Genomic DNA, 14390 nt, shown 5'->3' on the forward strand with positions numbered 1-14390 from the left:
TTAGTTTTAAATGTTATGTTTTTAGTTCCTAACAAGCTTTAAATTATTAAAGTCCGAGGCCATTAAAATTATAATCTAACTACTGTTAGAAAGAGTTTGTATATTGTGTTTAAATTGTTTCAAAAATAGAAATTAACTTCCACATCACAAAACAATACTTTAAACTTATACTTTCGTTTAGTAATGTTTTTCTGACCGACCAGTAGTTTGAGTACGGTTTCAGTTCAAGAGTTAAAAACAAAAAGTAAAAAAAAAACAAAGTTCTTCACGAAAGAAATAAGATATTTTTTACAAGAACTCATGTTATATGATTAAGATAACCCAACTTTGGAAATGCGAGCTGTTAAAAAGAAGTAAAAATAAATAAATTAAGTTAATTAAGAAGTTAACTAAGAATAACAAAATGTTATAAATGCTTTTTTTTGTATACCATAAAATTAAGGTATTAGAGAAGTATGCATCTTTTTGACAATTTAAAAGTTTTCTTTTATTAAATTTCTATTATGTTTGTGTATATTATGGTTGTATAACAAATTAATACCTACAAAGGAAATTAAAACTACTGTTTATTGAAAACCATTATAATTTGTTTTAGGTTTGTTCTTAAATACTAAACAAAAATGTTTTATATTCGAAAAAAAAAAAAATTTAAGCAAAAATGCTTTGTTTGTGTATAAAACGATGTTTCTAATCATAGAGATATACACAAACTTTTTTACACTAAATAATTAATGAAAAGGCCGCAGGGGCGAAAAGCTACTAAATTAATGACCTGAACTTTGTATCACGGGGTTGGGAATTCGCAGCATGAAAGTTTGCATGCTAATATGAGAGTGTTGCATAAATCAGAAAAAAGTGCCACTGTGAAAATATAGTGTTCTATTGACAAAACTTTCAAAGTATTGTATATGAACACAACACGTGAAAAGTATAAAAAGCAAAACATTTATTAAAATCAAATGTTCAGTTTTTTTTGCTCAATTAGTTTAATAATATCGTTTAAACTTGAGGTCTTTTAGTAATGTATTTAGTTTATTATTATTTTTTTTTTTCATTTGAGTTAAAAAATTTATTTATAGTTTTTTTTTTACTTCTTAAACAAAAAATGTGATATCAATTTTTCTTAAATGCATTAAAAACACATTTGAATAAATTATATACATTTACTATAATATCCGACAACATGTGATCTGTAGTTAGTATTAGCTTTTTTTAGTTATAATTTGACTAATTTAACTGCTGCTCAACACTTGCTTTGTTTTTAGTACTACGCGAATATACTAAAACAATAAACAAGTTAAAAATGCATGGTTTGTTGGAAGAGCTGAATGATACAAATACTACATACAATCCTCGACCGATTGATGTTTCACTCGCTGCAGTTTACTTCATTATCGCTGTTGTTGGAATTATCGCTAACATGGTAGTGTTTTTCATTATAATCATGGGCAAAGAAACCGGTTAGTTTTAAAAACCGTTACAAAGTATGCCCATATTAGTCTATAAAAGTTGTTTAATTAGAATTAAGCTGAGAATTTAAGCATATGCAAAAAAATAAAAATATAGTTCATTAATATGATTAATAGTTATAAAATATTCATTTAACATACACGAAGTGTTTTTATAAATGTATAAAAACTGTTTTATAAAGTTTATAGACAACACCTATAATTTGGATAGTATAAATTTATTTATTAATTGATATTTATCATACTTACTAATGCGTTGTAAATACTTTATGTTTTATTAATTTAATTTTATAAATAAATTTATAAAAATGATTGAAAGCATGTTAGTAATTTTATGAAAAAAATATGGGAGCTTACTAACAGAAAAAACTTAGATTTTAAAAAAACTTTATGTGCAAAAGTACCAACATGACTAAGTTTACTGTGTTCACTCGAATAAGCTTTTTCAAAGCTAGTCGATTTTTGCAAGGTAGCAAAATTACTGCTATTATCTGTCTCTTTTATTATAAAGATATTAAAATAAAAATCAAGTAGGTTAATAGTATAAAAACAACTTGTTAATATCAAAGTTTTCAAAGTGAAGAAAAACTATGAATATTTTAAGATATTATTTATTCTATTCGGACAGCCTAAATAAACTACATTTAATGAACAAATTTAAAAAAGCTTAAAGATGTGTTGTCACTTTTTAAGACTGCAAAAAAGACTGTATTAGTACAAAAACTGCTAAAAAGTTTAAAAAGAAAAAGTAAGAAAAGTAATATTAAAATTAAAAAATCATTTTCAAAACTGATATACCAAAACTCGTTCTTTTTACGTAGTATTAATTTAAGAAAACTGATACCATCTATATTTCATTTTTGTTTTTGTTTTTTTTTTTTTACCGAGACTTATAAACTTCATATTGCTTATATTTTACTATAGCTTACTAACTTAACTTATGCAATTTTGTTTTGTTAAATATGCAAAATACTTAAGTAATTGTTTTTTATTTATAAAACACAAAAAAATTGATATTAAAAGATTAAAATACTTTTGTTGTTGATATAGTAGCATATAAAATTATTGGATTTGAATTACTGCTGTGTACCTATTTCAAGTTTCATAATTAAACTAATATTAATGTTCTGTTTATTTTTTTGATTGATGTTTAAATTTTAGACTTTTAAACAACTGCAAGTATACATAAACAAAAAATATTTGAAAAAAAATATATTTTTCATGAAGAGTCATTTGAAACTCGCGACCTTAATTCTCTTGAGATTAGGTCTAAGAAATATTCTAATGTCAAATAATGTATACATTAGCACTTAATTATCTCCACACTTAATCCTCCCTATTTTAATGACAACTGGTCCTAAAGGTTCTCGATCGTAGAAGTTATTTTAATTAGTCTCCCGTTTTTTTAAATAAATTCTACAAAAATAAATTTATCATTTTCCGGCCTTGTCAATTATATCACCATGTCTAAACAGCTGTTAGCAGTTGCTTTTTTAAAAATTCGAAATTGCTAAGTTAGATTGTTCACTCAGCATTATTCAATAAAAGACTTTATAACAATAGTTATAAATTTTTGTACTGTCGCTTATTTTTCTATTAGTAAATAAGTCGAAGTAATGACGAGACAAAGTATTTTCTAAGCATAGTTGACGATAATTAATAAACTTATTTGTTTTCAGGTATCCACCGTTTTTAAATCCTACACGATATGCTTGTATGTTTTAAAAATATCTCCTTTTTTTTTGCTAACAAACAAAAAAGAAGATAAAAAGTGTTAAGAAGCAATAGTAAAAAATAAAAAAAACACAGTATAAAAATGATATACTCTAATTAAATACAACTACTTCCAAAAATTAAGTTTAAACATTGTATGAAGAACCTTAAATTAAATATATGTTATAATGTTTTACGCTGTAACAAGCTAACTTTTCTATTAAGAAAGTTAACATAATCTAAAATGAATTTGAAAAATTATGAAGTAAAGTAAATCTTTAAACAAAAAAATTTAGATAAAAAACTTTTTTTTTTTTAATTCACCTTTATTCATTAAAAATAAGCCAGTATAAGTTTTTTATTATATGTTTCTTAGATTTTTAAGCACTAATTCAGCTCAACTTACGTTTAGTAAGGAAATAAACTCGTTATTGCTCATTTAATTAATTAAAAAATAAGATATTACTACACGTAAAGTTATATAAAAATTGAAAAAAAAAAGTTTTTTAATCAAATATTTTATCAATATTTCTGCTTTACTTTAGAATAAAAATTACTTTTCTGCAACAACTATGGAAATAAATAATCAATAAATTTCAGAATAAAAAGTAAGAATATATAATACAAATTTAACTTTTTTAAAGTTGAATAAGTTGCATTCTTCTTATATAAATTTTATTAAACTTAAATGTCATTACTGAAATGAATAGAAACATTATATTTCTGAATAATGTCATAGCAGAAGCTTTTATAAAAACTTAATTATACATTAAAGGGACATACATATGTTGTCATTAAATAAATGCATGTGCTTAAATTTTCCTAATAAATTTTTTATCGAATATACTTCAAGGTAGACTCGCAATAGATTTATAAAAGTACATTTTCCGTCTTTTTTATACATATTGAGACTTGATTATTAAATATTATTTAACTACTTTTTGGTTAAATCAATTTAATATAAAAGTCTTTATACAAAGTATGGAGGATAAGTCTTTTTTAGTAAAAAATCCAAAGTTTTAAAAGTTTATGACTAAGCTTTAATATAGTTTTTTGGAGACTATTTCTTTTATATTTAAAATTGGTATAGTTTAAAAAAAAATTCACAAAGCTTTAAATAAAATCTGACATTATACTTTTTTTGCGTTTTTATCTGACTACGTAGCTAAATTACACTTTATAGCATATTTAATCTCAAAAACTTTGAAGAGATAAATAGTGTATAAAAAAAAGGAAGTTAATTTATTGTTGATAAAAGGTTGTTAAACATAAAAACAAATTATATTTTACAACTATAGTTCCGTTTAGTTTTAGAAATAACAAGTAAATCGTTAATTACATAGGTATATTGTATGCATTTACTTATCATTAGTTTATACTTCTTTTGTTCAATACTATACTGTTAATTTGGAAAATAAATTGTTAATGTTTTCTGTAAATTAATTTATTTATTGCAAATTAACTTTTAAATATAATTTTATCAAATTTTCAGCAAAGACAGTTACTTCAATGTACGTTTTACAACTAACTCTGACAGATAGCTTATTTTTGTTTATGTTGCCGTTTTTTGCAATGTATAAACTTACTAACAGTTGGATATTTGGCTTAGGTAAATTGATTTTTTCGTATCTGCAACTAAATTTAAATCAATTAAAATATTGAAGTTTATGTTGTTTTTTTAAAAGCTTTTACCGTTTCGTAATTTAGAAAAATCATTAGAGTTTTTAGAAGATAAAGTAATTATGTATTAGTATTAAAAAACTTGGTAAAATTATCTAAAGCTTACGACGAAAAAATTTATAAAATTTATATTAAACAAATAACATTAAAGGGTTGTGCAAAGCTGCAAGAACTTTTCAAACACTTAATTACACAGCAAGCGTGTTTTTTCTTACAGCAATGAGTATTGACCGGTACATAGCTGTGGCATACATTACTAGAACTCGGCAGGTAAGAATTTACACAAAATTTATACATTATCTCAAATAAAATCAATTGAACTTTCTTAATACAAAAAATAAAATAATTACGAGCTTAACATTTCATATATTTTAAGCTTTCATTTCCTCGTTACAAAATTTAATTAACAGCATGTTTTTTTTTTTTATAATTCAAGTTTCATATCACACATTGAATTTAGTTTAAAAACAACAAACAGAATGATCAGTTTTCATTTACGAAGCTTTGTTTGAATCTCATAGAAAAACTAAAAAAAAAACTAACTAACATCGTAATTGGAGCAAATATATTTTTCTATTTATTGATTAAATTGTCTATTATTTATTCAATAGGAATTGTGTTGAGGAAATAATTGATCTCAAATAAATTTAAGGAAAAAAAATAAAATGTTTTTTTATATATGTTTTAAATAAGTTATGCACCAGAAAAAAGCTATTAAAGATCCGTGCTTAATTTTATAAGTTTCGCTTCAATTTTTCTTTAAAAAAATTGTTTTATATTTTTAGTAAAATTTTGAAAAATTACGCGGAAAACTAAGACTATTCGTAACAATTTTCCTAAAAATAAAATAGAACAATTACTTAACCTATATCGATTAATTTATCTATTTAAACCTAAATATTTACTTATATGGATTATATACTTTTTCTAGTCCTTATTTAAGTATAACTTTATTTGAACTCGTACATTTATAAAAATAGGAAAATTGTTGCATTAACCATTTAAACACCTAAAAAACTATCTCTAAAAGTTATTTTTAGAAAGTTTTGATTTAAAAATCTACTGAATTCAAACAGGAAATTTTTGATTAATGCCTGTCTATAGTTACAACAGTTATACTTGAAAAAAACATTCAGTTTCTTTATGTAAAATATACTATTTTCAATATTTAAAAATAACATGATCTATTGTAAGCAGCTCGACGTAAACTATTTATTTCAAAGTCTTTGTGAGTTAGGATTTTAAAAGCGTATAATTTACAAACCTTTTAAAAAGATATCATGTCTTTGTACAATTTTTATACAAAGTATTTTTCAAGATAATGAAAATATATAGTTTTCTAAACTTTTCTTGACAAAAATATATTTCATGCATAGTTATTATTGTGTTTTAATTGTATAAACATATGTTTAAATTTTTTGTACTTTTGTTTTGAAAAAGAATATAAAATTAACAAATTTTAAAATAGAAGTTTATATAAAGTACATTAAAATGATATCTTTAGTTTTTTTTTTGCATTGAATACAGAGTTTAATTGATAACAAGAAGACAAAATATAGAAATTTATATAAGTACAATATTTTTAGTTTATAAGTTTTCTGAATTAGAAAATATCGAAATACCAAACGTTAGAACAAAACAATTTTAATTTTTAAAATAAAAACTTCAAAGGACCATTTAATTTAAAAAAATTTAATCCTTATTTCTACAGTTTCGACGAAAGAAAAACAGTTTTACAATATGAATGTAATTGAGTTCCACAAAATGGTTATCTTAATTTATATATATGAATATGAATAATTATATAGTTAGTTGCACATAGTTGTCTTATTAGTCTAATAGTTATTGAGCTATAATAAATAGCAAAAATATATATTGAAAATAATGACAAATAACACAAACAATACTACTTAACAGCAATCAGTTATTTATTCATTCTTCACAAATTACGTGTAAGTGAGGAGAAAATGTCACAAAGTACGACAACTAGCGGAGGAAAATCAAAAATTGTGAGGAAAAGGGTAACACGCATGGTGGCAGTATTGGTCGTTTGTTTTTTGATTTGCTGGTTCCCGTACTCTGTATTGGACATGATCCGTATGAAAGGTAAGACAAGTTAGATAAATTTAAATTCTTTAAGTAAATTTAAATAGTTTAAGTAAATTTAAATGCTTTAAGTCTAGGTAAACGTATACATATTACTGTAAGACACACAAAGTATATACTTTATAAGTATAACCAATTAAATGCAAAATAGTTAATTTTAAAAGTTTAATCTTCACTTACTCTTTATAGTACATCTAGTAAAGTAAAAAACCGCTAAAAATTTAATACATAATTTTTCAAATACAAATCCTTATGAAACTTAACAATAAATATTATTATAATGATTAATAGGCATGTTTCAAAATACGTTTCATTGTAAAACAAAGTTTCAAAAATTTAAAATTAATGTTTACTTTTTACTTTTTATCATAAGAGGGAAAGAACATAAATTATACTGTAAGTGTTTTAAATTTCTATTTAAAAAGTTCGAAATCAAAAACAATACTTGATTTATTAAACATTATTTTATGTATTTTTTCAAAATAGAAAAAACAATAGTATTATAATTTATTTTTTAGTTACAACATTTTTCGGGAAACAAATAACAGCAAGTTTACATAAAAAAATATTTTGACAGATAATTAAAATCTAAACTAAGTTTTAGTTTTTTATTAATATGAAACCCATATCTAGTTTGTTTTAAGTTCATAAAAAAATGTTTACTTTAAAAATATCTTTTTTTTTCTTCTTAAAAGTAATCTAATATTTTTTAATGGTAATATTACAGTATAAAGCTAGATATCGATCGTTTTTTAGCCTGAGTATTAATAGTATAATACGTAATTTAAAGTTCTAAAAAACCGTATTTGAATAAAAAGCTTTAATAATTTACCAAACAAATTTACTTAATAAAGCTATTAATTATATGTCGAACTTAATAAGCATAAACTAATATTTTAACTTTGAGCTTAAAAAAGAGTTAGAATATATAATTACAAGCTCAGTATGCTAATTTTTATAAAGTTAAAATTTTATCTAATCATTAGAAACTTACTGTTCGACTAAGTTTTAAAATGTTTATACTGGAAAACTTTAAACTTTTGAAAACTTTGAAAAATTTTCTTAAAAACATGTTTAAGAAAATAAAAAACGCTTTAATCTGTTGCTTTTTAGCAAACAAAATTATTCAAGTTTTAATTTTGTAGTTAGTTAAATAAAAAACGTTTAAATTTTAAAAATATTTAAAAAAATGTTTGACAGGGTTATATATATATATAGCTCCATATAATTTAAAGTTTAATTTAATATAACTTGCAGCAAACATTTTATTGTAAAACAGGAACTTCCTTAACCTTCAAAACATGCGACTACTTAGTACAAGTTTTCACTGCCATGGCATATGCCAACTCTGCTATTAACCCTTTGCTGTATACTTTCCTAGGCCACAATTTCAAAGAGAGATTGCAAGAAAGCGTGAAAAACACTAAACGTGCTTTGTTACCTAACAAAGCCATTAAAAAGATGTCCGGTACTTCTTTGAAAAAATGCAGACAAGTGAGTTAAAATATCTTGTCTATAGTGTGGTCTTTAAAATAACATGTTTAAAGAACTGTTATGTATATTTTATATAGTTTAATTTAAAAAGAGCACAGCTTAAATTTTTTTTTTAATGATTGTTCGGAGCATTCTAAATATTTCTTAATTTTTTTTTAAACTACTTTATTATAAATTTATAAACTAAAAATCTAAAATTATAAAAATCTAAAATTTAAATCTAAAAATTAAATTTTTAAAAACTTAGTGCTTATGACTGTTTTTAATATTGCTAAACGTGTTTATTTTATTGTTTAGGTACAAAAATATTTTTTTTCTCGTTTTATTTTTTACTATATTATCATAATTAGTCTAAACATAATATTTTAAAAATATATTAATTTTTTTGTTGTTTATCCTGAAACTTGATATAATCAAAACAAAAATCTTTATTTGAGTTTTTGAAAGACTTCTTAAAAGAGTGTATATAAAGAAATTTTTCTTTCAGAAGTTTACTATAAAATAAGTGCTTAGAAAACTACCGTTAACTAATTGAAGTGATTTCAAAATAATTTTTTCACTAAACAGATTTCTTGAAAAAAAAATAAAACAAACTTAAAAACTACACCAAACATTCATTAAAATTTATACCTTTATAAATAAGATTAAAGTTTGTTCAGTTATTTTAGTTAGAAATTATAAACTAATTTTTCAAATCTGTTTACATCATTTTTTAAAATCTAAAGTTTAAACAATTAAAAAGTGGTTTTAAAAAGACAATAATAAATGTAGAGTTTGTCGAAGACCAAATGTGAAGTTATCGAACATCCGAACAATAACGATAAAGAAAAAGTTCTACTTAAAAGCTATAAAAATAAAAAGATTATATACAGACACAATTATTCAAAGAAAAAGGTAATAAAAAAGCTATTTTAACCATAGAGAAATATAGTTAAACTTTAAGTTGAAAACACGTTTGAATATTAACTGTACTCTGTAATTAAAGCTTAATGTAAAGTTTATTTACGAGTTTTATTTTCAGACAGTAAAAAAACAAAAGCTTTAAAACCAAATTTAACAATTTTTAATCATTTTTAAATTTTACGATGGTATATATATTTTTAAATTTTATTAAAACTATGCATATCTAACTTACATACTAAAAAATATAAAGTAATTTTAATCAATTTTACCTTATATTGTAAAACTGATTTTTCTAAACTCATTTATATAGTCACCCAATTTGGAACAGTTTAAGTAGTAATCGGCTGTTTATAAGTTAACTACCTACATTATATTTCAACTTTTTTCCAGCTATTTTAACCTGAAAGACAAAATAGCCCATTTTGAAAAACCCTGCACTAAAACAACTTTTATTACCGTTAATAAATAAAATTAGTCTAATAGTTATTTATTTTCAAGAACCCACCCTTTATTGGTATGACAAAAAGTTTTGTAATTTTTTTTTATATATTTAAACACCTTCTTGTTACTTTTAATGTTTTATAGTAAAGTTTTAAGTCCTCTGTAAACTCAACAGTAAAGAATGTATATATCGAGTAACATTTTGTATTTAATTACAATTGCCTTGAAATTGTGTTAATTTACGTTATCTTTAAGATTACTGTTAAAAATAAGTTCAAAGTCCTAATAAATTGAAAAAAGAAAAAGTACAAATTAAAAAAAAAAAAAAAAAAATTTTTTTGATTATTATTCAAAACTAAAACAGAGACCTGAATTTGCAATATGCGGATACGAAACTGAAATGACTCCCGTGGAAATATTTTCAGATATTGATAAAATCTGAATTTCTTTTATCAATTTAAACATATAGTGTTTTAAATCATGAAGTTTTTGATGACCGCTGGACTTAGTGCTTTAAACATATGCTCGAAATAAGCACATTTGAACCACAAAAAAACTGTCGATAATGATTTCTGTAGTCGTAAATGTTTTTTAATATTAAAATGTTTATTTCAGTTGTGAAGTGTTTCAATAGTTCTGAGCATGTCGACATATCTGTGAATAATTGTATAAATAGTAAACTAAAGACTTCTCAACTGTTTTTAGAAAAAAAAAAAAAAATAATAAAATTTGTCGAAAATAAGACTCAACTACAAATACCTTTTGCGCAGTATTGCATGGCATATCTAAGAAAAAAATTCAAATTGTAATAATTTTATAAAAATCTTTAAATTCTAAAGAGCTTTTAAAATTATTACAAGTTTTGTTTCGAAACTAAGTTTTTATAGGCAATTTTTGTTATTAGTATAAATTGGTAAGTTTAACAAATACTATATCTAACAAAAGGTAACAATAGATCAAAAATAATTTTAATAATAAACCATCTAAGCATTGTTTCCGACAGATACCAACTTGGATAGTCATGTGACTTTGTTTTAAAAAGAAGAAGGCCCCTATTAAATAAGGTTGTCTAAGTATATTGATTTAAGTTTTTCCTGCAGTTAAAATGTTTTGCTGGAAGCATAGCAAACTAGATGTAAAAAACAATATACTTTTTATATTCTGAATTTAGAAAACTACTATTTGTGGCAACCTAACCTTTTAACTATTTTTTTTAATTTATAAGACATTAACTAAAGTTCACTGAATAATTTTACTTAGTTAAATGCATTTGTTTTTTGTAGTTGATGCCAGACAAATTTAAACTAAGATTCGTCATAATGAAACTAACATATTAATTTATATTTTTCACTTACTTTTTTATATGACTAGCAACTTTTATTAAAACCAGAAACTAGAATACGATTTAGTAAAATTATTGTACAAAGTACTACAGACTATACTTTTTTCTTCTGTAATTTTAAGAAGCACGCATGCTCCAGTTTCCCTATCTACGCTACGCCCCTACAAGGTAGAACATATAGTTTATAAAAAAATAACTTATTTCAGGTTTTAAACAGCTTGTATTGATAGAGTAATCCTTTTCTATTTTTTTTAAATTTTTATAGTTTACTATTTAGTTTTAAACAATAAGAAACAAATGTTGAACAAATTTAAGCTGATGAAGATGTATTGTATAATACAAAATTACATCATTTTTTAATTTTAGAAGTTTTATTTAAAAAAAAAACAGGAAAAAACATTCTGTTTTACATTATATTTAACTATTTCGTTTAACTGTTTAATCAACAAAATCGGCGAAAGTCTGCAGAACAAGTCCGGACTTTCGTTTGCCGTGAGACAAGCTCAAATTTAACAAAAGGGTTGATCATGCCAATTCGATCATCAGACCACAAGTTTCGGTAGACTGAGACCGGTTTCGTCCTTATTAGGACTCATCAGACTGATGAGTCCTAATAAGGACGAAACCGGTCTCAGTCTACCGAAACTTGTGGTCTGATGATCGAATTGGCATGATCAACCCTTTTGTTAAATTTAACTGTTTAATAAATAACAAAACAGCGCTCAAAAATATTAGTTATAGGGCCCTGTGTAAAGAGGAATAAATTTTATTGTAGAGAATTTAAACTTTGTTTCTAGTCTAGATTGTTAACTTTATTGTAATTTGTTTTAATAACTTCAGAAATAATCCACAGTGATAATGTCTAAACTATTGAAAACGATTTAAAAATTATTTCTACTAGTATTTCTTGCTATCACTAGAATTTTATACCATTTAAAGTTGCTTTAAAATAACTGGGTATGTTACAACTTTTTGATTACAGTTTAATTTATAATAATTAATAATATTAATAGTTTTCTATAAAGTAAAAGAAAAAACTTACACGTGTAGTTTAGAAAATATGTACAAAGTTTAACTTTTTAATTTTATTACATTGAACAGTTCTTTTCAAACTATCTTCGTTTTACCTTTGTATGACTAACAGCTATTGTAATTATTAAATCAATAAAAAGAAGTTTCTTGATGTTACTATAAGAATGTTGCTACGTTTGATATTTTTCTTAGTTTATTTAAAAAAAAAACTGGTAAACTCAATAAATCAGCTTGACTCTATATAAAGATGGCATATGGTCATGTGTATTCAAATGTGTATACTTGTCAAAAGTATCATAAGTCAAATAAGTTGAATAAAATTTATGGCACATCAAGAATTGTAAATGTGTTTGTACTTTAAACATTTTAGACTTGAATATATGAGCAATAAGTAAACTTTTATATTTGCAAGCAGTCTGCAGAAATCAATAGAACTTAAGCACAATGTAGTAGAGTACATGTTTACTACTTTAGTTTGCAGTAAAATACTTTAATTCAAGGCCATAAGAATTCGTACCCTAAATTTCAACTTGGATAAAATCATTTTTATTTAATTTTGTATAAATTGTATGACAGTTAAACTACTGATGATAAACATTTTTGTTCTAAAAGAGAAACAAATCTTAGCATAATGTAGTATTAGAATGTTTTTAAAAAATAGTTAAAGCGCTTTTGAATTGTTTAACAAAAATTTGTATAACTGCGTATAAAATGCATTTTTTATTCATCTTAAAACAAAAACTTAGTTCGCACAAGGTAATGATAAACTTTTAATTAAAAACAATAAATGATAAAACATAGTAAATGATAAAACATAATTAATTACGTTGCATCAATTGTTTACCGACGCAAAAGTTTTACTGTTATATTGCTGAAACATTAAATACTTTAAAAAAATGTATTTTTGAAAACAAAAGTTAAATGCGGGGTGGTCGATCGATTGCTGCAAAAGTTTTCAACAAATCTACATGCATGTTACTTGTAAGCCATAGGAAACATTTCTACACATTACATGCTACTTTCCTGTTTTTATTGATGTTGAACATGATTACCTCTGATTAAAAGCATGTTTCATAAACGTACAAGTTAATTTTTTCTAAATAATTTTATTACTTTATAATGGTTTTTATTTAAACTATCCCATTCTTAATTGAATATTAGTCACATTAAGTATTTTTAAACATAATCAAAATAAACAGTTTTTTGAAACATTTATAAGGATTTATTTGTGCAAAGTTCTTACGATTATTTGTTAAAGTTATTTTAACTTTTATAATCTTAATATTCTAAGTACCTTGCGTTGATTTTATACTATATGTATATTTTTTTTATAACTACTCATTAATTTCAATAATTTAAATTTGTACACAACTTTAGTACAGCTTTACAAATAGTTAAATGATCACTAGAGAAAATAGTAAAAATATAAATAAAAAATATAGAGAAAATGCTCTTTATGTTTTTTTTTTTTTTTTTTTTTCAATTAAAACGTTTATAATAAGACTATTTTAATATTTTTCTTAATAAAATACATACTGTAATACTCATGAGGTTTTTGTTAGTGTTAAAAAATTTTTGATGATGTAGCAACGTTTTTTCAATTTAGTATATGTATTCGTGCAACTTTCGTATTAACTTTTTTAGTGTTTTTCTATAAATTAAAAAAAAAATACTTTATACTATAAACACATTCTTTTTATTTATCAAGTTTTTATAGTTTTCAAAAGATTATGTTCAAAAGCCATTAGTTTAAAACTTTGCTAAAAATATGACAAAAAAGTAGCATGAATAAGATAAAACTTAACTTTTTATTATTAGTAAATAAACAAAAGTTACTTGTACTAAAAAGGCATATATTTGTAAATTTTTAATGTTTATCTATTATTTAAAATTAGATATATATATAAAAGATATATATCATTCAATAAAACTTGGCTGAAGACGCGTATTAAACGCAGAAATAGCTGTTCCAAGCAATAGTCTATTTTGTGTATTTTAGTTTTTTTAATATATAAGTATATAGTAAATAAGAGGGCATTCAAATACGTTTTTTTGTAACTAAACTAAACTAAAAATAAAGAAGGCGGGTTTGTTTGTATGGTATGAAAAAGTTAAAAATAGTTTATAGATAACTAAACTTCTTAATTTTGGTTTTGTCGAAATTATCATTATTTAGTAGTTACTATAAAAGTAGCCGAATACGTAACACA

The 14390-nt window shown here is 23.2% G+C and overlaps 1 protein-coding gene across 1 annotated transcript; it reads left to right on the forward strand.

The window, feature by feature from the left end:
• The first annotated feature begins 1303 nt into the window (after window positions 1-1303).
• LOC145841341 (somatostatin receptor type 2-like) lies at window positions 1304-10248 on the forward strand. The gene is made up of 7 exons (XM_082948703.1): window positions 1304-1460; window positions 4675-4791; window positions 5014-5132; window positions 5341-5368; window positions 6780-6968; window positions 8248-8462; window positions 10171-10248. The coding sequence occupies exons 1-7, from the start codon at window positions 1304-1306 to the stop codon at window positions 10246-10248; spliced, it is 903 nt and encodes a 300-aa protein (XP_082804829.1).
• The last annotated feature ends 4142 nt before the right edge of the window (window positions 10249-14390 follow it).

This window comes from Thalia democratica, chromosome 7 (genome assembly GCF_965202585.1).
Source record: "Thalia democratica chromosome 7, ktThaDemo2.hap1.1, whole genome shotgun sequence".
NCBI lineage: Eukaryota > Metazoa > Chordata > Thaliacea > Salpida > Salpidae > Thalia > Thalia democratica.